Source organism: Cervus elaphus, chromosome 11, assembly GCF_910594005.1.
Source record: "Cervus elaphus chromosome 11, mCerEla1.1, whole genome shotgun sequence".
NCBI lineage: Eukaryota > Metazoa > Chordata > Mammalia > Artiodactyla > Cervidae > Cervus > Cervus elaphus.
This window is the reverse complement of record NC_057825.1, coordinates 89251879-89279371: the sequence shown is the minus strand read 5'-3', so window position 1 is coordinate 89279371 and position 27493 is coordinate 89251879. Positions and strand designations below refer to the sequence as shown.

The 27493-nt window shown below is 48.1% G+C and overlaps 1 protein-coding gene across 3 annotated transcripts; it reads left to right on the top strand.

Annotated features, from left to right (window-relative positions):
- Positions 1-5463: 5463 nt before the first annotated feature.
- On the top strand, positions 5464-17261 carry CLEC4F (C-type lectin domain family 4 member F). Of its 3 annotated transcripts, none has more exons than XM_043916173.1 (7): positions 5464-5589; positions 6407-6523; positions 6828-6923; positions 8704-9825; positions 14672-14823; positions 16113-16231; positions 16833-17260. In XM_043916173.1, the coding sequence occupies exons 1-7, from the start codon at positions 5514-5516 to the stop codon at positions 16975-16977; spliced, it is 1827 nt and encodes a 608-aa protein (XP_043772108.1). In that variant the 5' UTR covers positions 5464-5513; the 3' UTR covers positions 16978-17260. The 3 variants fall into 3 exon arrangements, with proteins under 3 accessions (XP_043772108.1, XP_043772110.1, XP_043772109.1); XM_043916175.1 differs by lacking the exon at positions 5464-5589 and adding an exon at positions 5624-5717 and having other exon boundaries at positions 16833-17261; XM_043916174.1 differs by lacking the exon at positions 5464-5589 and adding an exon at positions 5967-6094 and having other exon boundaries at positions 16833-17261.
- Positions 17262-27493: the final 10232 nt, after the last annotated feature.

The window sequence follows — 27493 nt, the reverse complement described above, 5'->3', positions numbered from 1 at the left end:
AGTAGCGTGTGACCCTGCCCCACACTCCAGCTTCCTCCCCAAGGTAGGCACTTGTTACTAGGGCAGTGGATTCAAAGATTTGCATTATAAGACCTAAAATTTCACTTATTGCCATGACACTTTTTGGGTCTTGCTGCTGCTGTTGCTGCTGCTAAGTCGCTTCAGTCATGTCCGACTCTGTGCGACCTCATAGATGGCAGCCCACCAGGCTCCCCCGTCCCTGGGATTCTCCAGGCAAGATCACTGGAGTGGGTTGCTGTTTCCTTTTCCAACGCATGAAAGTGAAAAGTGAAAGTGAAGTTGCTCAGTCGTGTCCGACTCTTAGCGACCCATGGACTGCAGCCTACCAGCTTCCTCCGTCCATGGGAGTTTCCAGGCAAGAGTACTGGAGTGGGTTGCCACTTTTGGGGCCTTACAGGGCCCCCAAAGCCTAACTATGGGTTCCTCCACTCTCACCAGATGTGTTCCCTGACCTGGCCAGTTCCCCTTGACTGGACCAGCAGATCTCCACCCAGTTTTCAGCCTATTGGGTTCCTCTAACCTGCCAGTACAGAAATTATTCAAACAAGTCAGTCATGTCCTCTTGCAGGGACCAGGGGCACCTTATCGTCTTGCTGCTGAAAAGCCTGCCTCCCACAGCCCTTGCTGGTTCCCTCTGGTTTCAGGTGTAACCCCGTGTGGCCTGGCATGGTGTCCAGTGTCCTCCTCCAGACTGTGACTATGTGTGACTAATAAGATGCTGTGAGTCTTATGTGTCCAGAGTAAGATGCCATGCGTTTGGCCACCTTGTACTGTCTGGGGCAAGAAATGCCTGCCTCACTGCTATGGACTGATTGAATCCACTCCCTCACAATTCTCATGTTAAAATCCTAATCCCAATGGGATAATGTTAGGAGATGGAGCCTTTTGGAGGTAATTAAGTTATGACCAACCTAGATAGCATATTAAAAAGCAGAGACATTACTTTACCAACAAAAGTCCGTCTGGTCAAGGCTATGGTTTTTCCAGTGGTCCTGTATGGATGTGAGAGTTGGACTGTGAGGAAAGCTGAGTGCCGAAAAATTGATGTTTTTGAACTATGGTGTTGGAGAAGACTCTTGAGAGTCCCTTGGACTGCAAGGAGATCCAACCAGTCCATTCTAAAGGAGATCAGTCCTGGGTGTTCATTGGAAGGACTGATGCTGAAGCTGAAATTCCAATACTTTGGCCACCTCATGCGAAGACTTGACTCTTTGGAAAAGACCCTGATGCTGGGAGGGATTGGGGGCAGGAGGAGAAGGGGACGACAGAGGATGAGATGGCTGGATGGCATCACCGACTCGATGGGCATGAGTTTGAATAAGCTCCGGGAGTTGGTAATGGACAGGCAGGCCTGGTGTGCTGCGATTCATGGGGTCGCAAAGAGTTGGACACGACTGAGCGACTGAACTGACTGAAGTTACCAGAGTGAAGTCCTCACGATGTGATTAGTGCCCTTATAGGAAGAGACTGAGAGCTTGCCTCTCTCTGCTTTCTGCATTTACAGTAAGAAGGCTCTCTGCAAAAGAGAAAGAGAGCCCTCCCCAGGAACTGTGTCCACAGCATCCTGACCTTGGATTTCCCAGCCTCCAGAACTGGGAGAAAGAAATTTCTCTTGTGTAAGCCTCTTAGTTCATGATGTTTTTGTTTTAGCAGCCTGGGTTGACTGAGACACTCACCACTGGGGTAAATAAGAAACAATCAGAACAAGGCTAGCGAGGAATCTCTGATTGGTTCTGATGTGAAGGGAGGTGTGGGACTATCTGACCACTTTTCTAGGAGAGAATTTGAACCTGGAAACACCTGGGGATTGAAGCAGTTAACAGAGAGAAGTCAAGCTGGAAGGCCCTGAGTTAGAGAAAGGCTGGCGGGATCACCATGGGGCAGCTGCAGAAACTCGGAATACGCAGAGGCTGTGAGGCAGAGAGGAGGAGCACACAGGGAATATATCTTGCAGAGAAAAGAGAAAGGTGCAGAGGTGAGGGTAGGCGAGACACAGAGGGTTGAGCAGCAGAGTGAAGGCCGGAGAGCCTGGCTGCTGAGGTTCCTGGCGCCACCTTCGCGGCAGCCAGCCCGCCTGACACTTCTGGGAGGGGCCCACCACTCCCAGCTGATCACCCTGTGCTGTCAGGGGTTGATATGGAGGATAGAAAGCTTCTGGAGCATCTGAAGCTAAGGATCTGCATCTCCAGGAAGACAGCCCCGTACCACTCGGCAGAGACAGGGAAAACCAGTGTGAGAGGTCCCCACCGATGAGTGGCTCTGGTGTTAAGGGATCAGATAGCCATTTGACTTTTTCTGGCCAGAAAGAGAGAAATACTCTGCAAGGATGTAGTAACTTCTTGGTGCTTCTTCCTGCTGGCAGATGATGCTCTTGTAGGAGAAATGAAATCTGGGAGCCTGGAGTGGGAAGGGCTTGGGCGCAGGGGAGGGGGTGAGAGGAGGAGTCCTGCTGACCAGGCCTGGAGGACTATGACCCTTCCCACCCCGGTCTCCATCCTTACAGCTGAGCAAGGGTTCTCTACAGTTCTGCTTTGGAAGCTCTGTCAGCTTCTCAGTCCCAGGAAACAGGTCCTGAGTTAGCTGATGTGGGCCCTTCCTGTATGTGGGGAAACAGAAACCAAGGCAGGCCCTCTCTTTTCCACTGCCACCCCTGGATGTCCAATAAGGCTCTTGAGGGTACCTCTAGCAGCCCCCCTCCCACATGGACACTCCTGGTGTCTCAGGCAGAGCTGTTGACTGACTTTACATTTTCCCGTGTCTTCTCCTCTCTCCTCAGCTTTCAACTGCCAGGAGGTGGCAGGATGGTGGATGATGGATCTGCATTCTTCACTCACACATACACCACCCAAACACACACACACATATACATACATATGCACACACGGCACACATATACACACATAAACATACATACACATATACATACACATCACCTACACATATTCACAGGCATATACACATATGTGATCAGTCACTTCAGTCACGTCCGACTATTTGTGACCCCATGGGTATCTTGCTAGACTCCTTGGTCCATGGGATTATCCTGGCAAGACTGCCAGAGTGGGTTCCCACGGCCTCCTCCAGGGGATCTTCCTGACCCAGGGATGGAACCTGGGTCTCCTGTGGCTCCTGCATTGGCAGGTGGATTCTTTACCATGAAGTCACTTGGGAAGTCCATATGCACCTAAACACACATAGGTATAGACACATACACACACCCATAAACACACACAAATATACACATACACACATATTTCACACAACACACATATCATACACACACACACACATCCCCACATTACTGTGGCATCATGAGCTGGGCATAGGCAAGCCCTCCTCTCCTCACCCTGCAGACGGGCTGTGCCCCTGGCTGGCTGTGGCTGTGTGGACACTGGCCATTGATGACACAGGCTGGACCCAAGTTGCTCTCCCGGCCCGGCCACAGGAGGAGGCACGTTCGGCCTGGCTTCTCTACCATGGAAGCTGGATACAAGGGCTGAAGGTGAAAATGGGAAAAAGCAACACAATTGGGATGGAACAGTCCATTTACAAGGTAACTGACATCTCGTAAATGGCCCACTGGTGAGATAGGGGACAAATACATAATTAGGTTTTTATATGTTAAAGAAAATGTGATCCATTTCAGTAAGATGGTAACCCTCTGAGGTGATGGGGGAGTGAGCAGTGAAAATCTACTGTCATCCTCAGAGCTGACTTCAGGAGGCCTGCCTTGACCAGCCAGGGTGGGTATTGATTCTGCCTCATTGGTCACCCCATGAGGGTGGGGACTTGGGGCTGCACAGCTCCCCTGGGACACCTCACTCCCAGGTCTTGGTCCTCAAGCACAGGCACCCCCTGACACAGTGTTCGTTTCTCCTGGGAGTTACAGGTCTCATGGTAAAGGGGCACATTGGCTTATAGAGCAATTTTGGCGAAGTCAGTCCTGAGCCTGATCAGCTCAGGGGAGCATGAATCCAATCACCTAGGGGTGAGATCTTGGATCAAGCTGGGTCCTGTCTGGTATTTTCTGACATAACTTCTGACACCAGACATGTGGTGTTTTCTGAGACCAACCAGTTCTCTGACATCAGCTGAGTGTCTACTGCTGCTGCTAAGTCACTTCAGTCGTGTCTGACTCTACGACTCCATAGACGGCAGTCCACCAGGCTCACCCATCCCTGGGATTCTCCAGGCAAGAACACTGGAGTGGGTTGCCATTTCCTTCTCCAATGCATGGAAGTGAAGTCGCTCAGTTGTGTCCGACCCTCAGCGAGCCCATGGACTGCAGCCTTCCAGACTCCTCCGTCCATGGGATTTTCCAGGCAAGAGCACTGGAGTGGGGTGCCGTTGCCTTCTCCGTGAGTGACTACAATTCAATTCAATTCTGACACTCACCCATGGAGTGAGTTAGGGGCTCAGTCCCACAAGACAGCCCGAACTTCAGATACCTCGTGCAAGCAGGGTCTCCAAGCAACCACACTTCTGCCCAGCAGACTACAAATCTGGAGGACCCCGTGACCCTTCCCAGCTTGATAATTCACTAGAATGACTCACAGAACTTGTGAAAACACTGTACTTACCATCACAGGCTAGACGGAGGATAAAAACAAAGAGCCAGATGAGGAGGAACAGGGGACAAGGTGAAGGACCCAGAGCATGGGGGTCTCTGTCCCCATGGAGTACGTGTGCAGTAGCCTTTTGGGTAGGTGGGCTTGTTCACCAGCCAGGAAACTTCTTGATGCTCTCTTGTCGTTTATGAGCTCTTATAACCCAACGAGAGAGGTGAGGGATTAGTCTTTCTAAGACTGTCTCCATCTAGAAGCTATCTAGTCGTCTGAGTCCCCTCATCAGCATGAACGCAAATATGGTTAAAAAGGGTTAGTTTTGGATAACAAAAGACATACTTGTCATTCAGAAAACTCCAAGGCTTTTAGGAGCTCTGTTCCAGGGACTGGGACAGAGACCAAATAAGTGTTTTATTCTGTTATAATCCCTTTCCCATCACGCCCGCTGTGAGGTCCTGAGTGGGCAGAGAGTCACCTTAGCCCTTCCCGTGACCTGCAGACACCTGCTGCGCCGAGCCAGCCTCCTCCTTACTAGCCTCCTGTTACTTAAGAGAGTCTGAGGCTGGAATTAAGACTCAGACATGGGTCACAAGGATGTTTTCCTATGCAAAGTTGAGAAGCAATCCTGAATTCCCTTCTAAGTGGCTGGTGAAAGGTGTCTGTGACTTTGGGGCCGAGGCTAGTGTTTGAGGCTACCCTGGAGTGCAGGGGTGGGGAGGTTGGGGCTGAGGGAAGAAGGAGGATGGGGGGGGGGTGCGACTGGCACTTGGGAGCCTTGAGGGGAAGGGCCCAGATGGGGCACTTCTGCAGAGTCAGCAGCGGGGGAAGGCAGAGTTTGTAAGGAGTGACTCAGGAGCATATAAGCCCGTATCGCGGCTCCACTTCCCCACTGCTGGTTCACAGCGTGGCAGGGAGCTGCTCTGGAGAATGAAGGAAGCAGAGATGAGGGTTGACCAGGTCCACTTCTGCACAGACAACCCGAGTGTCTCCCTGTCCTCCCAAGGTGAGAAGACTGGGGCCTCAGCCTGTCCTCAGCAGGGCGGGTCCGGCCTGCTGGGCCCTGGCCCCCCGCCGTCTTCCTCAGCCATTGCCTGGCAGGCTCAGCACCGGCTCAGCTTCCCGAGTAAACAGGTGGGGCTGAAGGTGGGTCAGGCAAGGGCAGAGTGCCTGTGGCCCACGCCAAGGCTTCGCGTGAAATCTCCCCTGACTCTTTTCCCTGGGGGCTGGCAACCTGGCCAGAGAAGGAGAGTGAACAATGAATTCAGGGGGACCTGGTTTGAAACCCCATCTCTGCACACCGGGCTGGCCCCGTGAGGCCTCGGGAGCGCTGGGCTGTGATCTCTCCATTCTCTATATACTCAGCCCCCAGACTCCCAGGCACAGCCCTGCTTAGGACACCCGCGTCAGCTTGTGGGAGCAGCAGCAGCCCCCCAGGGCTGTGAGTGTCGCTCTGGTCAGGATTCACGCAGCAAAGCTGGCCCTGAGACGCTGAGGTCGGGGTTCCTGCTGTGAGCCTCCCTCCCCCACTCCCTCCCTCCTTTCTGCTTTTGTTCAAACGATACCTTTGTTGTCTTCCATTGCGCCAGGTCCGTGCCCTGTGCGCACCCTCCAGGCTCGGGTGGTGGTCTTTTCTGAGCCTTCTGTTGCTACCACAGCTTCCACGAGCCCTGGTGCACATTCCCAAGTGCTCGTTGCCTTTCTGCAGGGTGAGCGGGGCAAGTGTCCTCAGTCCTATGGGACAGGCCAGGAGAGTAAGCTGAGGGGCTGCGGCTGTCCAGCCCACACGGCAGCCCCTCCTGGATCCTGGCTTCTCTCCGCAGGACTGGACCCCGTGGCAGTGGTTCCTGCAGCCCCCAAGATGTCCATGCGTTTGAAGGCCACCCTGGCCTCTTTGGGTGTATTCATGGTCTTCTGTCTTGTGACTCTCTTCGTTGTGGGTAAGCTCCTGGGTGACCTGAGCCCCTCTGGCTTTCTCTCCTTCCTGCACACAGGCCCCAAAGAGCCCTAGACACTCCCCTTCTACTCCCGGGGGGGGTCACTCCACCTCCAGTCCCAGGCCCAAACCAGGGCTTTCCCGGGACCCAACCAAGGTCGTTGTCCAAGGGGAGGTTCCCAAGGGATGAGGCCTGTGAGGGGAACTCTGAGGGGGTCGTGGCGCCATCTCCTCCACCTCCTTCTGGAGCCCCGACTCGGGGTGGGGCAGCCTGGGGATTGTGCCGATGTGGGAATGGGGTATCTCAGCTCTACAGCACCCAAGACCTGCACTGGAGACATCCGCCTACTTCCAAGAGCTTCTGGGGGACAACCATACTGGGCAGTTTCTCGAGGAACCCGACTGTAAGTAGCCGCAGTGGGGGAGGGGAGGGAGCCAGAACCCTGGGTGCTCAGACCCCAGGACACATTTCTTCCTCCTCAATGTCCTCAGGCCCCTAAATGGTTTCTGTTCTCCTCACAGAAAGCCAGTATCTTTCTTTTAAATGGCTTTTTTTTTTTTTGAGGTACAATTGACACATAATAAAGTATACATATTTAAAGCGTACAACCTAAGTTTTGACAAATATATAGATGCATGAAACATCACAATCAAGATAATGGACATACTCAACCTTCTGCCCCCAAAGTTCACTCCTGCCCTTGGCCATCCTGCCTCTCTCCTCCTCCCATTGTTCCCAGGCCACCACTGATCTGCTTGCTGGGATACAGATGGCTTGACTTTTTCTAGAGTTTTATATAAAGAGATCTAGAGTATGTACTCTTTTTTTGACCTTTGTCAGTCACGTGATTTACCAACATTTTTTTAAGTCTATGGCTTCTCTTTTCATTCTCTTAACAAGATTTAAGTTTTAGTGAAGTCTGATTTATCCATCTTATCTCTTTTATGGATTGTCCTTTTGGTCTGGTATCTAAGAAATCTTTGCCTATACCAAGGTCACAAAGACATGCCCTCAAGTTTGCTTCTGGAATTTTTGTAGTTTGGGGGTTTTACATTTAGGTCTATGATTAATTTTGAGTTAATGTTTTGAATATTGATGCAAGATATGGACTGAAGTTCATTTTTTCTTTTTGCAAATGGGTGTACAGTCATTCCAGCACCATCAGTCGAAAAAGTTATCCTTTCTCCTTTGTATCTTTGTTGGAAACCAATTGTCCATATTTGTGTGGATTCTCTCTTCTGTCCCATTGATTTAAGGCCCTCCTGGTCTTACCTCAGCACAGTGGCTCAGGTCTCACATACCTACGTAGGTAGGGCTTTAGAAGTAGGGCAGGAGTCCTCCAGAAAGGGTCTCTGCTTATTCGGGTCCTTCTCCCTGTTTCTGAAAGGAGGGTGGAATGGGCACCTCACACCGTGAATGTCTGAGCTCATATTTTAGCTCATGGGTGCTCTGAGGGTGCAGCTAGCTGCAGGGGGGTGGATGGGATGCTGCAGAGTTTCCTTGAATGACCCAACGACCAAAGCCTTTCACTAGGGTCTCCCATATCTTCAAATGGTTCGATAGGGACCCTTGCACTATGTAGCACTAGAGGTGCCATTGCAGGTCAGGGTTTGGTATCATTGGAGGACTTCCACATGGCCTGTATATTGAGCAGAATACTTCCTCCACGGGTACCCGTTTTATTTTGTTTCTGTTTTCTTCCCCCCATGGATTTTTGATCAGAAAATGTCTATGTTTGTGGCCTACATAGTTTTTAGGAAGTCACAATTGTGAATCAAGAGGCTTCATGCTTGGTGTATAAATATAACATCCGACTAAACATGGGCTTGATTCATAACTGTTGTCTTCCCATAATGACCTATTAATATCTAATGGTGAAACTTCAGTGGAATTAAACATCAACAGCTCTCAGTGATCTAATCAGTTATTTTCAAGTTCAATTACAATGGCAGAATAATCCAGTAGGCAAGTATTTCAATCCTTCTGCTTCCTGGTTTACTAAGCAGACCTTTATTTCGTTTTTGGCTTTACATTCTCAGGTGGTCCAGCCCCAGGGCCTGGGTGGTTATAGGCTGCTTGAGGAGAGCTCAGGGTTGTGCTGCAGACATTTACCTTGGAGAATTTAAGAATGCTTCCCTACATGATGGGCCTCTTTGGCTGCTTTCTCCATTTCCTCCCTCCAGATCCCTACCACTCAGTCAGGGTGGTGGACCTCCGAGAGGCTGTCCGACTGTTTAAAGGACATGTGGAAAACGCCAGCACCTGGAGCATGGAGATCCAGCTATTGACGTGCAGAGTGGACAATGTCAGTTCTCAGATCCAGATGCTCGGCGGTGATCTGGAAAGTGCCAGTGCTGACATCCAGATGCTAAAAGGCCTCCTGAAGGACACCAGTACCTTGAGTTTCCAGACCCAGCTGTTAAAGAGTTCCTTGGAGGAGACTACTTCTGAGATTCAGAAGCTCCAGGGAGATCTAGAAGAGGCAAATGCTTCAAATTCCCAGATCCAGAGTTTCTTTAAAAGCAGTTTAGAAAACACTAGCATTGAGCTCCATGTGTTAAGCAGAGGCTTAGAAAATGCCAACACGGAGATCCAGGTGTTGAAGGCAGGATTAGAAACGGCAAACGCTGAGGTCCGATTGGCAAACAGTAGTTTAAAGAATGTTAATGCCCAGATCCATGTTTTAAGAGGTAATCTGGATAGTGTCAGTGATTTAAGGGCCCACCATCAGGTTTTAAGGAGTAGTTTGGAAAGCACCACTGCTGAGATGCAGAGGTTAAAGGGAAGTCTGCAAGATGCAAATGCTTTAAACTCTCAGACCCAGACCTTTATAAGAGGCAGTTTAGACAACACCAGTGCCCAGATCCAGGTGTTAAGAAGTCATTTGGAAAGGGCTGGAGGTGAGATTCACTTGTTAAAAAGAGATTTGGAAAATGTCACTGCCCAGACCCAAACAGCAAACAGTCTCCTGGAGCAGACAGATGCTGAGATGAGAGTATTAAAAACAGAGCTGAAAAGTGCCATTGCCTTAGGTTCCAAGATTCAGGTGTTAAATGGTCTTTTGAGAAATGCCAGCCAAGAGATACAGACCTTAAAACAAGGAATGAAGGATGCTGTAGCCTTACATTCCCAGACCCAAATGTTAGAGAGAAGTCTGCAGGAGGCCAGAACTGAGATCAAGACATTAAGGGACGATTTGGGGAACACCAAAACCCTGACGACAACAATCCAGGAGCAGCAGAGAAGCCTGGAGGGCTTCCGCACAGCCTTGGCTTCACAGGAGCAGCAGCTCCAGAGGACCCACAGTAAGTGCAGCGAGGGGGCCGGGGAGGGCAGAGTCTCCTGTCTCTTCGGCCTTTTGCTTATTTCAACATGCATCCCCGGGAAGGAGTGTGGGTGCTGGAGAGGGGCCGGATCCAACCAAAGGTGATGTAATCCCTGCTTACTCTCTGACCAGAGTGACAAAACCTACATCTGGGAAACAAACGCGGTCTGGTGTATAATAGGGACAGAGTGTGCTAGCAGGGCCAGACAGCCTGATTTCCAACTTCTGACTAGCCCAGATGCTGTGGTTTTTCTCAAGTTGTTCACCTTCTCTGAGCTTTCCTTTTTTCACCTGCAAAGTGGGGAAAATAATACTTGCTCCCCAGTGAGGATCAAATGACTTAACACATATAAAGCATTTAACAAAGTACAGCATTCCTGTATACATCTGACAAAAATTTCCTGAGGCCCTAGGATGTGTCAGGATCATAAAGATTAACAAAATGTGACGCCTGCCCTTGAAGCATATAGGCGGGTGGAGCAGCCTTGCACAAAAGGCCTGAGAGGTGCAATGTTGGGAGTATGTCTAAAAACTGTGGGGTGGGGAGGAGCAAAAGAAAGGACAAGAAGGGGTCTTCTCAGGGCTGATGTCCTTTGGTGCAGACAAGGATCTTCCAAGGAGGGAAGCAGTTTTCTGGAGGAGAAAAGATCAAAGATGCTTCAGTGGGAATTTGGCCTTTGAACTGAGGCCTGAAGGATGAGTAGGTGTTTTCCAAGCAGATAGGATAAGGGAACAGCAGGTCACAGGCATGGAGATGTGAATCTTGAGGTTCAAGAAACTTTTGGCAGGTCTGTCTGACTGGACCATGGCCACGAGGGCAGTTGAGGAGACGCAGGCCAAAAAGACAGTAGGTAAGGGTCAGAGCAGTGGCTTTCAAACATGTAATCACAGCATAAAATTCATTTTACATCATGTTTGTTGTTCAGTTGCTCAGTCATATCTGACTCTTTATGACCCCATGGACTGCAGCATGCCAGGCTTCCTTGTCCTTCACCGTCTCCCAGAGTTTGCTCAGACTCATATCCATTGAGTCAATGACGCCATCCAACCATCCCTAGTATAATTATGTGTCTCTCTCTCTCACACACACATTTCAAAATGCAAAGCTTTTACCACATGAATGCACTCATATTTTATTGTCTAGTCTCCAAACTCCCTCTCCCCGCAACAACTTCAACAAAATCCACCAGTGGGTTGATGATGGCAGTTGAAAAAACACTGTGTGAGAAAGGGAGGCAGCTCTGCAGAGACACCAGCTACATGTGGAATGTCTCTGAGTTCGGGTTTCATCCTTTTGGAAATGAGTATTTGTCGAAGAATTTCAAGGAGGCTGACTGGATGGGTCTATAGACTGAGACAGGGAATAAAAGGAGAAGACAAGCTGTGAGGTTTGGGTATGCTGAATCTGAGATACCATGGGGGTATTCAAGCGGCCATCACCTGGGGGCTGTCGGGGGTGTAGGAGAGCAGTCCTGCTGCAGACACAGATGCGGGACCCCTGGGTATGTTGGTTCTGGTTGTGGCAGTGGGAATGCAGGAGCTTGCATGAGATGAGATGCTTCATGAGAAGGAAGCTGAGGGTGGAAACAGGAAGTCAACTTTTAGGTGGCAAGAAGGGAAAGAAGTGTTTTTGAAGGAGACTGGAGAAGGCAATCTCAGAGGCAGGAGGAGAATTCGGAAGTGTGCAGTTGGGGAAGCCAAGGAAGGAGAGCATTTCATGAACAGAGTGGCTGGTTCTGGTAAATGTCTAAGAGCCCCAGGTAAAGAAACCAATAAGCACCCACTAACTCTGGGCAGTTAGCAAGTCATTGGAATAAAGTCTCAGTGGAGAGTTGTATGTGGCCTGGAGGCCAGGCCACAGTCAGTGGGAAGTGAGAGATGAAAGTGCCCCAGTCCTTTAAGGGCCTTGGCTGAGAAGAGAAGACAGATGAGGCTGAGGTGAGGGAGATGGGAAGGTAGAAGCAGGGGTTAAAAAACAACCTGTGCCATCCATACTTATATCTCAAAACCTACACATTAATTGTAGATGTGGCAAATATTGAAAAAGAGAAAGATGAAAATAAGACAACTTGCATTTCTGTAAAACGTCTATTGAAAAAATAACCCACTGCTAATATTTTGGTGAAATTCCTTGAGAGGGCTGGTCTAGGTTAGGCTAGGCTTGATCTGAGGGTGAGACAAAGGCACCAGCAAAGAGAGAGAAGATTGAAGGAGAGAGAAAAAGAGAGTGGGGGAGGGGTTGGGGAGACAGTGTTGGAACCTGGGAGACAGAGAGAGAGAGAGAGGAGAGAATGAAAAGCATAGCAGAGTGATTGTCCTTGAAGGGCTGGGACAGTACATGAACCTCTGAGGCTGGGGGCAGAGGAGGTGTGGAAGTGGATGTTCACCCAGGTTTGCAGATGTGGGTACAAGACAATGAGGGAGCAGATATTTAGTGATGTCTTTGTGGAGTAAGAGGTCCCTGGTCAAAGGTGACAGAAGAGGGAGAGCGCTGTGAGGGAGGGGGCCATTTGGAGCAACTGCTGAAATATGTGGCTGACAAATGAGGGGCTTGGAAGACAGCAAGGACCCGCTCTGCTGTTTCCCTCTGTCCCCATATGTCTGTTGGAAGCCTGGAAGTCTTCCCTTCTTGACATGTCTCCTATGCCCCGCCTGCTGTCCTCCTCACTCCCTCCGCCTTGCTCCTGCTTTGGTAGGAACAAATGTTTCTCCACCTTGGGGACACACTGGAATCACCCCATGAGTTTTTATAAAACTGAAGCCTGTAACCCACCTCTAGAACTCTAGAACTTTTCTTTGGGAGGGCAGGCGCTTATTCTGGGATGCAGCCTAGCATCAGAATTAAACAAACAAACAAACAAAAAAAAAACTCCCTAGGTGGTTCTAATGGTCAGTTAGAGCTAAGAACCATTAGTTTAATTTTTTTTCTTAAAGGGCCAAACAGTTGATGTGTTGAGCTTCTGGCTGAACAGCCTCTGTTGCAACATCTCTGCTGTTGTAATGATTAAGTAGCCGAAGACCATCTGTCAACTGAAGGGCATGGTTGTGTTCCATAGGTATACAAATTCTGTAAAGTAACTACCCTTCAATTAAAAAATAAATAAGTTTAAAATTAAAAAAACTTCATTTGTGAAAAGAAGCTGCTGGCAGACTATAGTCTGCCAATTCTTGGTTTGGACTGCTGTTTCTCAGACTTTGGAGTGTGTCAGAATCACCTGGAGAGTTTGTTAAATGAAGATTGTCAAAAAACAATTCTGAATTCAGCTAGGCTGGGATGAGTCTGAGAACTGGCATTTCTACCAAGCCCCAGGTGCTAATGCTGGTGTACTTGGGACCACACTTTGAAAAACACTGGTTTACACACTCACCATCTATCATTCAAACATTGGTAACTGCGTTGTAACTGGTGTCTCTGGTCCCATTAAGATTGCCTTCTTCCTGTTCGGCAACCACTCCATCACGAGGCAAATCTGAGCATATCTTGATCTTTCTTCAAACCCTCCAGGGCTTCCCACTGTTCCCAGGAAAAAACCCAAACTCCTTCACACAGGATGTATGATTTAGCACTGGTGAACCTGTCCAAGTTCATCTCCCATCCTTTGTGCTTTGACCGTGTGTGCGTGCATGCCTAGTTGCTTCACTTGTGTTCAACTCTTTGTGACCCTATGGACTGTAACCCTTCAGGCTCCTCTGTCCATGGGATTCTTCAGGCAAGAATACTGGAGTGGATTGCCATGCCTTCTTTTAGGGGATCTTCCCTACCCAGGGATCGAACTTGTGTCTCCTACATCTCCTGCATTGGCAGACAAGTGCTTTACCAATAGTGCCACCTGGGAAGTCTGTGCATTGGCCATAAAGTACTTGAACAGATCAGGCTGCACCATGCTGTTTCACACCTTTGTGCTTTTGCAACGACTCTCTCCCCTGCCTGGAATTCCCCCTTGCCCATCTGGCAAACTCTTTCTCAGTCTTTGAAGACTCAGCTCAAGTGAATCCTCACCTAGTGTCCTTCCTGAGCCCTGTTTTCAGCCCAGCTGAAGGAGACCACACCCCCTTTTGTGCCTCTAACATGCCATGGTTTCCAATTAATGCATCTTCAATACCATTTTTATGTCTATCTCATTTGCTGGACAGTAATTCCCTTGAGGGCATGAATCATGTCTAATTGACCTTTGTATAAAGGTTCCTGATTCATAGAAGTTAAGGTATATTGAATAAAAGAAAACATGAATGAATGAATCTGTTTTGGCACCATTTGAAGAAGCTGTGATTAGGAGGCTGTTAAAGAACAGAGTGTCAGGACAGAGGGGGATGAAATAGTTGAGGGAATCAGGGCTTGTGTTCATAGGATGAATCATTAGGGTCTGAAATTGTGAGGTCAGGCAGACCAGGGGTTGACAAGGTCCCAAGTGTGGTTCTTGGTGTGGACAGCTGAAGTAGATGGAGAATGAAGTCAAGGGAATGAGTGAAGATACAGGATTGCTGTTAACTCTCCCAGAAATGAAGGGAACTGAGATGCAGGGGACAAGCAGGTGATAGCAATGAGTTGGGAAAGCGAGTAGTATAGCTAGGAAGCAAGAGCCTTGAAAGAGTATGGCTGGGTAGCAGAGCTGACTGAATACCCTTGGAGTGATGGAGCCAGATACCCCGAGCTGCTCCCCTGCTCTGTGGGGTAGTGGGCTGGGGGTGCAGCCTCCCAGACTGTGGCCCTTTAGCTGAGGGCATCAAGTGTTGCAGGGTCTTGTGACCCTCAGTGGTCAGTCCCTGGAGGGAGCAGGATCTGCAGCTAGCTCCTGGTTCTCTCTCCTTCCCCACCTTTGCTCCAGATCAACTTCTCCAGCTGATGGTGAAAGACTGGAAGTCCTACAATGGGAACTTGTATTACTTTTCTTCTGCCAAGAAGACGTGGCAGGAGGCTGAGCAGTTCTGTGTGTCCCATGGAGCCCACCTGGCCTCGGTGACCTCGGAGGAGGAGCAGGTCAGAGCTGTGGGCTTGGGGTGCTGCTTCTGGGACTGATGTGGGGTCAGGGGCTTTGTGCTTTGGCCTTCCCCTCTTGGAGTGGGCGTGGCAGTCCTTCACATCTCCTCTGTCAGTCAGGGAGCAAATATTTATTGAATTCTGATGAACATCTTGCACTGGAAGTATAAGCACTGACAGCAAACCCAATGTCCTCAGTGAACGAGGGAGACCCCAGGGGGGCCAGCAGAAAGGAAGGGCAGAGGGAGGGGCGCCAGGTAACTGCCCTCAATGTGCTGGGTGCCTCCTTCCCCCTCCCCATTCCCTCATCTTCCTCTCAGGCTTCCTCTCTAGTTGTCAATCTTGACTTTAATGTCAGTTCATCTCATGGCTATGGAAGGCCCATAAGCAGACAATGCAGGCTTCTTGGGAAGGTCAGACAAATATATGAGTTTGAGGCCATAAAGACAGCTGAGCACCAAATAATTGATGCTTTCAAATTGTGGTGCTGGAGAAGACTCTTGAGAGTCCCCTGGACTGTGAGATCAAATCAGTCAATCCTAAAGGAAATCAGCCCTGAACATTCATCAGAAGGACTGTTGCGGAAGCTGAAGCTCCAATACTTTGGCCACCTGATGCAGAGAGCCAACTCAATTGGAAAAGACCGTGATGCTGGGAAAGATAGAAGGCAAAGGAGAGGGGGACCTCAGAGGGTGAGATGGTTGGATGGCATCACTGACTCAACGGACATGAATCTGAGCAAACTCTGGGAGATAGTGAAGGACAAGGAGGCCTGGTGTGCTTCAGTTGATGGGGTTGCAAAGAGTCAGACACAATTTACTGACTGAACAACAACAAAGGCACCAGGGCACCAGAGTGGCCCATATGCCAAATGTTCTTTATCAGAATTTACTAAAGTTACTGACAAGGACCCCACTGTACATTTGGCCAGATTTAACTTACAGACCTACCCATCCCTTGTGGTTTTCCTGAGACTGTTCTTGTCTGTCTGTCAAATGACATGCTATTTTGTAAAACACATCTTAAAAAAACCATGGCCAGGTCTGTCTTTGTCCCAGGAAAGCCACACTCCTCATCAGGTAAACATGGAAGAAGCTGAACTTCCCTGAGGTGACCTGTCTGCTGCCCTAGCTCTGGAAGACCGGGGAGCCCATGGCGTGGGGTGCAGCTCCTGAAGCGGGGGCTTCATGCCGCTGGGACTGGGGAGAGCACGGCATGGATTCCTCTTCACGTGGCCTGGTGAACAAGCTCCTCACACGGGCTCACAGGACACTGCCTTTTCTCCACAGGCATTTCTGATACGGTTCACGGGTTCCGTTTACTACTGGATTGGCCTCACCGACCGCGGTACGGAGGGCCGCTGGCGCTGGACAGATGACACACCATTCGATCATGCTGGGAGCAGAGCGTGAGTCCTGCCTCTGTCTGGTGCCGTCTTAGGCACTGTCTGGGACAGGTCTGTCTAGAGACTCGGTCCTGCGTGTGCATCCCTGTCCAAGAAGTGTTAGCATTGTGTGTGATCTATGTGTGTGATGTGCATGTGTGATGTGTGTATAAGGTGTGTGTATATTTGACTGTGTGGTTGATGTGTGTGGTATGTGTACAATGTGTGTGTACACCAGCATAGCTGTGATCCTTGCCTGGATCCCTTCACGGGGGCATCAGAATAAGACAGGTCCTGGGGCTGGCAGGCACCCTGCGATGGGGTATTGCTGTTTTGGAATTTTCTTTTGGCCTATCCTATACCCTACCACGTAGGCCTGGGCCTGAGGAGCCTTGCCCCCATCTGAAGGCACTAAATATGAATTCTGGTGGGGGGGACTTGTAACTTTAGACACACTTACCATCCCTCCATTCTCAGTAATGGAGGACAACCTCAGCAAAGCCACCCTCAGGGCACCTGGGGCCACCAGGGGTCTAGGGACCCATGTCACCTCAGCTCCTCATGCCACAAGCAGGGGGAAGGGACACTTCCTTCATCAAGCAGAATGAAGCCCTCTTGTTGCCAGGTTTTGGGATCAGAATCAGCCGGACAACTGGCCACACGGTATTGAGCGGTCGGAAGACTGTGTCCAAGTGCAGCAGAAGTGGAATGACATATCCTGCTCTGCTCTCTGCAACTGGATCTGCAAGACGCCTGTGGGCCAGCTGTAGCCCAGGGGCAGGTGGGACTGAGGCCCTTCTCCACGACACCTTGGGAGCCGCTCAATCAACTGGTTCGCTCGGGCCTTCCATTCAGTCTTTGCTTTTCCTGACCTGTCCTTTTGAAATAAATCTTTGGAACATGTTCACCTAACGTGACCCAGCACGACCAGCAGCTTCTCAAGGAAGAAAAAAAGACTTGTGTCTCTATATCCCCTCGGCAACCAGTGCAGGGCTGTCAGATGGCGGCTCCTCAATAAATACTCCGATGAACCAAAGTTTGGACTTGTCTCTGCAACAGCCACCAGGCTCGCTTCTCCCTGCTTTGGTTCTCCTTCCCTCAGGGTCCCTTCTGTTCTGAGATAAGGATGTCTTTGTTTAAGGGCTTTATAGCTAGGCCCTTTCAGTTGGTTTGTTGCAGACAGCAGAGGTTGACCACAAACTACAATGACTGGGCAGCGTACATGTTCCCAGAATTCATAGCCACCCAGGTGTTCTCGGCACCTCCTTTGTTGGAGATGGGGCTGGAGCTGGAATTTTCCAAGCCCTTTAAAGTCACTCCCCAAACTCATTTCTCCTGAGTGGCTGGCTTTACTGTCTTCAGACTGTTAATTCTCAGGGACGTTTCTCTGACTTTTCTTGCCCCCATTCACCCTTCCAGGGACTCAGCTTTCTGCCAGCTCAACTTAGAATGAGAATTTCTAGAGCAAGTGTTTTGCCTCAAATACTGGGGTCCTATCCTTAACGTGCCCAGGGAACCCAAGACACATTTCTAGAGTTCTTTCTCTGCCTTACCCTGCATTACTTTATACTCTGGCCTTTTTGGGTGTGTTCATGGTCTCCTGTCTTCTGGCTCTCTTCTTTGTGGGTAAGTTCCTGGGTGACCTGAACCCCACTGACTTTCTCTCCTTCCTGCACACAGGCCCCAAAGAGCCCCAGACACACTCCTTCTCTTCCCAGGGGAGTCACTCCACCTCTAGTCCCAGGCCCAAACCAGGGCTTTCCTGGGACCTGCCAGGATGCTTTATAGAGTTCTTTCTCTGCATTACTTTATACTCTGCTCCCAAATTCTAGAATGTCTGCTCAGTCTCCCCAAACTTACATCTTTCTTTCCTCAGCCTACTGAGACTGCCACACCCTGTGTGGACCCTCCCCCTCTGCCCAGTTGTCTGGAAATATCCTCCAGGAAGAAACCCAGGAAGGTCGTGGGCTCATTCGATCAGATGCCAGTTCTGCTCTGCCTGTTATCCAATCTCTGAAAACAACAGAGTTCATGTGTTTTGTCCAGTTTTCTGGTTGTTTACAGCAGAATGGCTAGTCCAGTGACTCCATCATGCCCGGAATTGGAAATCTGTTCTATCTTTTATGATATCTTTGGCTGAACTGGACCTTAACCTATTCGTGTTCACTTTTTTCCTTTTTGCTTTTCCTTTGGCCTTTTTCTTTTGTGGCTCCCAAGTTGTTTTTTTTTTTAATTAATCTTGGACCCTCCTCCTCTATTGAAGGATTGAAATAACATTTTCTACATTTCTTTTGGGACTTTCATAATTTTATTTTTACATTTATATTACTGAGCCACCTGGAATTTATTTTTGAGAATATCATGAGGTTGGCATCTACTTTATCTCAAATATCATTAAATCATAGCCCCTCTTTTTCACTTGTTTGAAAAGTCAACTTTTTACAACAGAAATTAAATACATTGTAAATCAACTATATGTCAGTAAAATTATAAAAACCCCAACTTTCTCAAATGCTAAGTTCACTTTTTTTAAATTGATGAAATCCACCAATCACCAAGCGCCTCCCACAAACAGATCTAAAAATTTTTGAAAAAAGTTAAAGGGGGACTTGCCCTACTGGATAGCAAAATGTATTATAAAACTATAATAATTAAAGCAATGTGGCTCTCATTAAGGAAAAATAGAGCTCATGGGAATACAATCAATAAACTTGTAGTTACTCATCAACAGATGATGACTTAAGAAGATGTGGTATATATATATAATGGGATATTACTCAGCCATAAAAAAGGATGAAATATTGCCACTTACAGCAACATGGATGGACTTAGAGAATATTATCCTTTGTGAAGTAAGTCAAAGACAAATGTCACATGATATCAGTTATATGTGGAATCTAAAAAAATGATACAAATGAAGTTATTTACAACACAGAAACAGACTCACAACATAGAAAACAAATTTATGGTTACCAAAGGGGAAAGGTATGGGGGAGGGGTAGATTAGGAATTTCGGATTAACATCTATTTCTACTATATAATATATAATATAGTATATATATATATATATATCTACTATATATATACATATTGGGGCTTTCCAGGTGGTGCAATACTTTGGCCACCTGATGTGAAAGAGCCAGGTCATTGGAAAAGACCTGGATGCTGGGAAAGATTGAAGGCAGGAGGAGAAGGGGATGACAGAGGATAAGATGGTTGGATAGCATCACTGACTCAATGAATATGAGTTTGAGAAAGCTCTGGGAGATGGTGAAGGACAGGGAAGCCTGGCATGCTGCAGCCCATGGGGTCACAAAGAGTCAGACATGACTGAGCCCTGAACAACAGGTGGTACAGTGGTAAAGAATCTGCCTGCCAATGCAGGAGACTCAAGAAACATGTGTTTGATCCTTGGGTCAGGAAGATCCTTTGGAATAGGAAATGGCAACCCACTCCAGTATTCTTGCCTGGAAAATTCCATGGACAGAGGAGCCTGGTGGGCTACAGCCCACGAGGTCACAAAGAGTTGGACATGATTGACTGACTGAGCACACACGCATATATAAAATAGATGAGCAACAAGGACTTACTGTATAACACAGGGAACTCTACTCAATGTTCTGTAATAACCTATATGAGAAAAGAGTCTCAAAAAGAACACACATGCACACGCACACGCACACGTACCCACGCACACACACATGCGCACGCACACACGCACACACATGCACATGCATCCACACACACACACATGCACACACACGCACACGTACCCACACACACGCACCCACGCACACACACATGCACACACACACGCGCCCACACACACACACAGACACGCACACACACCCCTATAACTGAATCACTTTGCTGTACTCCTGAAACCAACATGACATTATAAATCAACTAACCTTCAATATTAACAAACATTAAATGAGAAAGAGAAAAGTTTAACTGGTTCTCCTATTCTTCAGCCTGCCCTGCACCGCTGCATTTAGAGGTACTCAGTACTTTCAGGTTGTGAAGTTACCAGGGTTGTCCTGATGTTTATTCACTCTCCCCACTTCTGCCAGTTAGACTTCCATTTTCTCAGTAGCTCAGATGGTAAAGAAGCTGCCTGCAGTATGAGGTCGGCATCTACTTTGTCTCAAATATCTTTATCTCTTTATCTCTTTTTCACTTGTTTGAAAAATCAACTTTTTACAACAGAAATTGAATACAGCATTGTAAATCAATGATATATCAATAAAATAAAATAAAACCCAACTTTCTCAAGTACTAAATTCACTTTTTTTAAATTGATGAAATCCACCAATCACCAAGCCCCTCCCACAAGCAACCAGGATCAACGATCCCCTGGAGAAGGGAATGGATACCCGCTCCAGTTTTCTTGCCTGGGGAACCCCATGGACAGAGGAGCCTGGTGGGCTACAGTCCATGGGGTCACGAAGAGAGACGCCACTGAGTGAGCAATAAACACACACATACACAAGTCAATTACCACTCACCCACCTATTACCAGCTTCCAAGTTTTGTTGAAATTTCTTGCCTGCTGTTGATTTTTCTTTCATTCTCTTTGTCACTATGGGTTTTTCTTATTTTTATTTTTTTTTACTGTCATTATAGTAGATTTTCAGAGCAAATAGACATGAATGTGTGCATTGAATCTACCCCTTTCAACTGGAAACTCATATTCTCTAATAAGATATTATGGTATTAAGGAAAGCTACTAATTTTGCATATTTATCATATATAAAACATATTATTGAATACACAGATAAGAACTCTGGTTCTTATTTTTTCCCCTAGTAAGTTGCATTGGGTTTTATGGATAAACAACATTACTTGCAAGTAATGATAACTGTAATTGTACTTTTCTGGAATTTATACCGTATTTCTTTTTCTTTTGTTATTGTATTGGTAAGACCTCCAGAATAATGCTATACAATAGTAGTGATAGCCGGCATGCTTGTCTTGTTCCTGACGTTAATGTGACTCTTTCCAGTTTTGCACTAAGTTGCTTGTCATTGATTTCTGGTAATTACCTTTCATAAAGCAAAGGAAATTTGCTTTAATTCCAAATAACCAGAGATAATCTAAATTAAGAATGAATACAGACTTTTGTCAAATGGGTTTTCAGAATACACCAAAATATTAATAAAAATCTTATCCCTTTACTGTTAGCATAATAAATTACATTAATAATTTTCTAATGGTCAATTATACTTGCAGATTTTGAATAGAAACTGATTTGGTTATGGTATTATTTTATTTCTTCTAGGTCTTTATTAAACATTTCTTGTATCTTTTCAATCTTTGCTTCCAGGCTATTTATCTGTAACTCCATTTTGTTTTCAAGATTTTGGATCATTTTTATTATCATTATTCTAAATTCTTTTTCAGGTAGATTCCCTATCTCCTCCTCTTTTGTTTGACTTGGTGGGCATTTTTCATGTTCCTTTACCTGTTGGCTATTTCTTTGCCTTTTCATCTTGTTTAGATTGCTGTGTCCGGAGTGGGCTTTCTGTATTCTGGAGGTCTGTGGTTCCTTTTTATTGTGGAGGATTTACCCAGTGGGTGGGGTTAGACGATTGGCTTGTCAAGGTTTCCTGGCTAGGGAAGCTTGTGTCAGTGTTCTGGTGCTTGGAACTTGATTTCTTCTCTTTGGAGAGCAATGGAGTGCCCAGTAATGAGTTTTGAGATGGGTCTATGTGTTAGGTGTGACCTTGGGCAGCCTGTATGTTGACGTTCAGGGCTATGTTCCTGCGTTGCTGGAGAACTTGCGTGGTATGTCTTGCTCTAAAACTTATTGGCTCTTGGGTGGTGGTTGGTTTCAGTGTAGGTATGGAGGCTTTTGGACAGTCACTAATTACTTAAAGTTCCATGTAGTCAGGAGTTTTCTGGTGTTCTCAGGTTTTGGGCTTAAGTCTCCTGCCTCTGGATTTCAGTTTTATTCTTCCTGTAGTCTCAGGACTTCTCCAACTATACAGCACTGATAAGAAAACTTCTAGGTTAATGGTGAAAAGATTCTCCCCCGTTAGGGACACCCAGAGAGGTTCACAGAGTTACATGAAGAAGAGGAGAGGGAGGAGGGAGATAGAGATGAGCAGGAGGAGAAAAAGGGGGACTCAAGAGGAGAGAGACAGATCTACGCAGCTGTCTGTTCCCAGAGTGTTCTCCGTAGCCCAGTCACCTACAAAGATTCACAGAATTGGATTGGGAAGAGAAGGGGAAAGGAGGAAATAGAGGTGTTCTGAGGTAGAAAACAGAGCATCAAGATTGGGAGAGAATAATCTTCGGTTTAAAAATAGGGCTTCTCTTCTTTTTTTTTTTTTGTAAGGTTACAGTGTATTGAAAATGAAAATTAAGGAGTAGTAGAGGAGTACTAGAGGACTTTAAAAGAAATAAGAGAAAAAGAAAAATAGAAAATAGAAGAGAAACAGGAAAGAAAAAGAAGAAAAAAGAAAAAAAAAGAAAAAGAAAAAAAAGAAAGAAAAAAAAAAATTTTTTTCCCTAATTAAAAAAATCGTAAAAATCTATGGAAATGAAAGTTAAGGAGTAATGGGGGAGTAATAGGGAATTTTAAAGGAAAATAAAAGAGAAAAAAGAAAAAAGAAAAAAAAGAGAAAAAAGTAAAATTATATCTAGGAGTTTCTCTGGAGCTGTTGCGGTCAGTGTGGGTTCAGCTCAGTTTCAGATAGCTCCTCGTTCCAGCTTACACTTCTCGATATCTACAGGCCCCTTCCGGTGTAGTCAGTGTTTCCTAGAGGGATTTTAATCTGTTGCACCAGTCCCTTCTGAAGCGGTTCCCTTTGTTTATTTGGCTTCTGTTTGCCAGTCTCTTCAGAGCCTCATTTCCGCCCTGACACAGGCGGGCGGAGGTGGACTCTTATTCAGGTAGTTAGTTCCGTCGCTCTGCAGGGAGGGGCTAGCGCTGCGGGGAGGGGCTGGCGCTGCGGGGAGGGGCTGGCGCTTTGGGGACGGGCTGGTGCCGCGGGGACGGGCTGGCGCTGCCGGGAGGGCCTGACGCTGCTTTCTCCGTCTGCGCTGCTCAGGCTCCCGGCTGTTCTATACGGAGCGCGCCCCGCGCTGCGCGAGGTTCCAGCCCTCGGGTGTTCCACAAAAGCGCGGAAGGAAAAGCTGCGCCTGCTCTCTGTGCCTTTCCCGTCAGAGCGGTCCAGGCAGCCAGGGGCTCGGTGGGCGCACTCTACCCAGGTGTGGCGCGCCCCCTCCCTTCCGCGGACCCAGTTTCAGTTTCCTGGCGCCAGTCGGGTGCGTGCGCCTTCCGCCCTCCGCGTCCCCAGCCCCAGTCCCCGCCCGCGCAGGTCGGCTACCTGCGCCCTGTGTCTCGCCGCGACCTTCCCCTCCCCCCTGCCTCCTGCCTCCGGCGGGGCTGGGCCGGTCCGCAGCCTGCGAGCTCTTCTCTGGACTTTCTCGGTCTCTTTGTTCTGCGAACGGCCGGCAGTGTGTTCCGGCCGGTTAATTTACTCTCTCTCTTTTGGTCTCCCACAGTTCAAGTTGGCACCTCACAGAAGCTCCCTCCGATTGTCCTCAGGGCACTCAGGCCCGGACCCTACCCCAAGCAATGCCGCCTAAGACTCCCTTCCCAGGACGGATCTCCGTCCTTAGCTCTTTTGTCTCACTTTTTATCTTTTATATTTTGTCCTACCTCCTTTCGAAGACAATGGGCTGCTTTTCTGGGCGCCTGATGACCTCAGCTAGCGATCAGAAGTTGTTTTGTGAAGTTTGCTCTGCTTTCAGTTATTCTTTTGATGAATTTGTAGGAGAGAAAGTGGTCTCCCCTTCCTACTCCTCCGCCATCTTGGCTCCTCCATATTATTTTATTATATTGCTAGATTTGATTTCCTGTTGGTTGATTCCTAGGTATTTTGTAGTAATGGCTATATTATGTGTGTGTGTGTGTGTGTGTGTGTGTATACAGAGATGGGTTTATTGCTTTCTTTGTAAGTATTTCTCTTATTTGTTTTAGGGTTTTTCTAGCTTACACAAAGTAGAAGCCAGTATTAAATATGTTCCCCTTTCTTGGAATTTACTGAGATTTTCTTTGTGACCCAGTGTATGTTCACAAGTTATAAATGTTCCATAGGCACATTTATTAGCTTAGGCTTGCAATTTTCATTATTCAGGTATTCTATATCCTCTTTTATGTTTTGTCTACTCAACCTATCACTTTTTCTAAGAGGATTTTAAATCTCTTATGTTTAACATTTCTCTATGACACCATTTTTTCTGATTTCTAATAGCTTTTGCTTTATGTATTTCAATGTTACTTTAATGTCTAAAGATTCATAACCATAATTATGAAGAATTTTACTTTTTATTAATATTCATTCAATCAAGGATTATTTATTGTGCTTATGTTATTCATAGTGCTTCTACCAAGCACATTTTTAGGTTTTGGGGATACAACAGGGAACCAAACGGATAAAAATTCTGGTCCTTTTAGAGCTGTCATTCTAGTAAGGAAGGGAGGAGTGGTGGTCAGGACATCTGCTCCCTTCTCAGAGCCAGAGGAAGGAGTCCTGCAATGCCTGAAACCTGGATTTCAGGACCTTCTGGAGTGGCATCCAGCCCACCAAGGGTCTGTTGCCTAGAGCTAACAGAACAGGAACAGGTAAACGTGAAGGACTCTTCCCAGCTCCCTCTCCAGGGTCAATTCTCATGTCTAGGAGAGCCCTTTCTCTCCTCTAGAGAAGGTTCTGAAGGCTGGAATTTCCCCGAGAAAGAGAAAGGCAGAGGAATGGAGTTCTCTCTAAGCTGAGTGGAGCCATCTGGGGAGGCAGAGGGAATCTGCAGATGCGCTGGGGAAGTGGTCAGCTTGTCACCCCGCCGCCCCCGTGGGAACCCTGTGAAGCTGCCACTCGGATGGTCTAGATGGCAGCAGCGGGCTGTGACCGGCAATTACCACCACCTGGGGTGTGCCCACGGCCTTGTCTCCCAGAGCCATGGTTTCCAGTCCTTCTCTGCATGAGGGCCCAACCTGAGGAGGCTGGGGTCTACACATCGTCATTTAGGGGAGAGCCAGACTCTGGCATGGGAGGAGAAGGCCTGGACTTCTCGGTTGTCATGAAATGACCTTTGAGGCCTGGTTTTCTAGAATAATTTCTCAGTCAGGAGAGAGAATGCATCCTGAAGGAAGACATTACCACCTTTTGAAGATAATGAGGTCACTAGTTTAGAGGAGAATGTATCCCTCCTCATTATAGTTGGAAAATCCAAGTGTCCTCTACCAGCTGATGTCTCAGCCCTTCATGCTCCAGAATTCTTATAACACTTGCCCCACATGCCCAGATCCTGGCCTGGGCCTCGGTCTGACACCCCTGTATGCCTACACCATGCCTCCTGGGGAGACCCTTGCCCTTTGTGCTGCTTTCACTTATAAGGACCAGGTATAAATAGCTCCACCTGGATCTGCTACTATTAATAGCAACCTCTGCAGCTCCCAGTCAAACAATCCCAGGCACTGTCAATGAAAGCCCCAGGCCTCACGAGAGTCACAGAAGAGTGAGGAGCTCTGGGCTGCTTTTCGGGGTGGTGGTGGTGACTTAGGACAGAACAAGGGGCTGCCACCTGGGCCTAATTAGACTTCCTCCTGCAGGACAAGCCCCGCACAGCAGAGTATTCCCAGCACAACTGTGCCTCTCAGCTCCCCTTACGCTCCCTCAAAGCAGCCTGCCCCCCACTTCCTCTTGCACCTCCCAGAGCCCAACTTGTGTTGCAATCTCACCCTTCTTAGAGCTGACGAGCACTTTCCACTCCCAGCTGTACAGATGCCAGACCAGCAATCTATGCCCTGGTCGAGGTGGCCCCTCCCAGCTTCTCATGGCACCTCCGCAGCAGGGTCTCTGGACCTCAGGACCCTTCAACCAGCTCTGCTCTCAGCTTCTGCACTCCTCAGAACATCCCTCTGCCTCTGTCACTGAGGATTTGTCTGTATAACAGCCGAGTTTCCAGAAGTTTGTTCCCTCGGGTTCATGAATCATCACTGCTGTTCTTGTAATCACTTCCAAGGGGTTGGGGGTCACCTGAGGCAGGAGAGGTTTGTGGTTATAGATCCAGGCTCTGGGGCTTCCCAGGTGGCGCTAGTGGTAAAGAATCTGCCTGACAATGCAGGAGACATAAAAGATGCGGGTTCAATCCCTGGTTCATGGAAGATTCCCTGGAAGAGGGCATGGCAACCCACTCTAGTATTCTTGCCTGGTGAATCCCATGGACCATTGGGTCACAAAGAGCTGGACACAACTGAAGCAACTTAGCATGCATGTAGTTTTGCCCCTTTCTAGCTGGAAAAGTCAGTTACCTGATTTTGTGTCTCAATTTCTTCTCCGGTGAATAGAGTCCCTCCGTCTTGAGGCTGTTGTGTGAATTTAGAAAGTTACTGCATATGAGGAACTTAGAATGGTGCACGGGACCTGGATCCCACTGTATAAGCCTTAGCTGTAATTTTTACACCCATGGCCTGATGGACTTCTCACTACAACTCTGAGGAAGCTTCTATTAAAATCTCTGCTTTATAGATGGCAAGGTGAGGCCTAGAGTTTGGATAACTTGCTCAAAAATCCTAGGAACCCCTGTGCTGCAGAAGCTCTCCTCTGACCATAATGAACCCTCAGGCCCTGCTGAAGTCTCAGCTCTTCCATATGGCCCCACAGGCCCTCAGCTTCCATCTACCCCATTAGCGAGGCTGCCAGGCATCTTTCTGCATCAGGTCAGAGCTCCAGGCTCCTGGCTGTGGCCGAAGCAGAGAAGCACAAACGAGAAAGGCACGAACTGAGAGTCCCTGTGGGGGAATGACCGTGAAGCAGCTTCCTGGGGATGGAGCCTGTGGGCCTGTTCCTCTTCTCTGCTGTTGGTGGAGAAGCACTTCTGACCCACTGTTACCTCTGCTGAGGATGTGGCCAAGATATTAACCTCAGCTCATGCCAGGGGCTGGAGGTGAGCTGTGGGGCACAGGGAGCCGTAATTCCAGAGAGGAGCAAGACCTGGGTGCTGGTGGGCCAGGTTAATCAGAGGCACTGGGCTGGACCAGAGGACTTGGGATGGGGGTGGCCGAGACCTTGAGGAGAAAGGATTGCCGTGTAGACAGCAAACCTGAGCTGTAGGCTCATACCTGCCACTGACCAGCAGGATGACCTTGGCTAGTTACTTAGCTTCTCTGGCATTAATTTTCCCATTTATAAGTTCAGTTCAGTTCAGTCACTCAGCTGTGTCCAACTCTTTGTGACCCCATGGACTGCAGCACGCCAGGCCTGCCTGTCCATCACC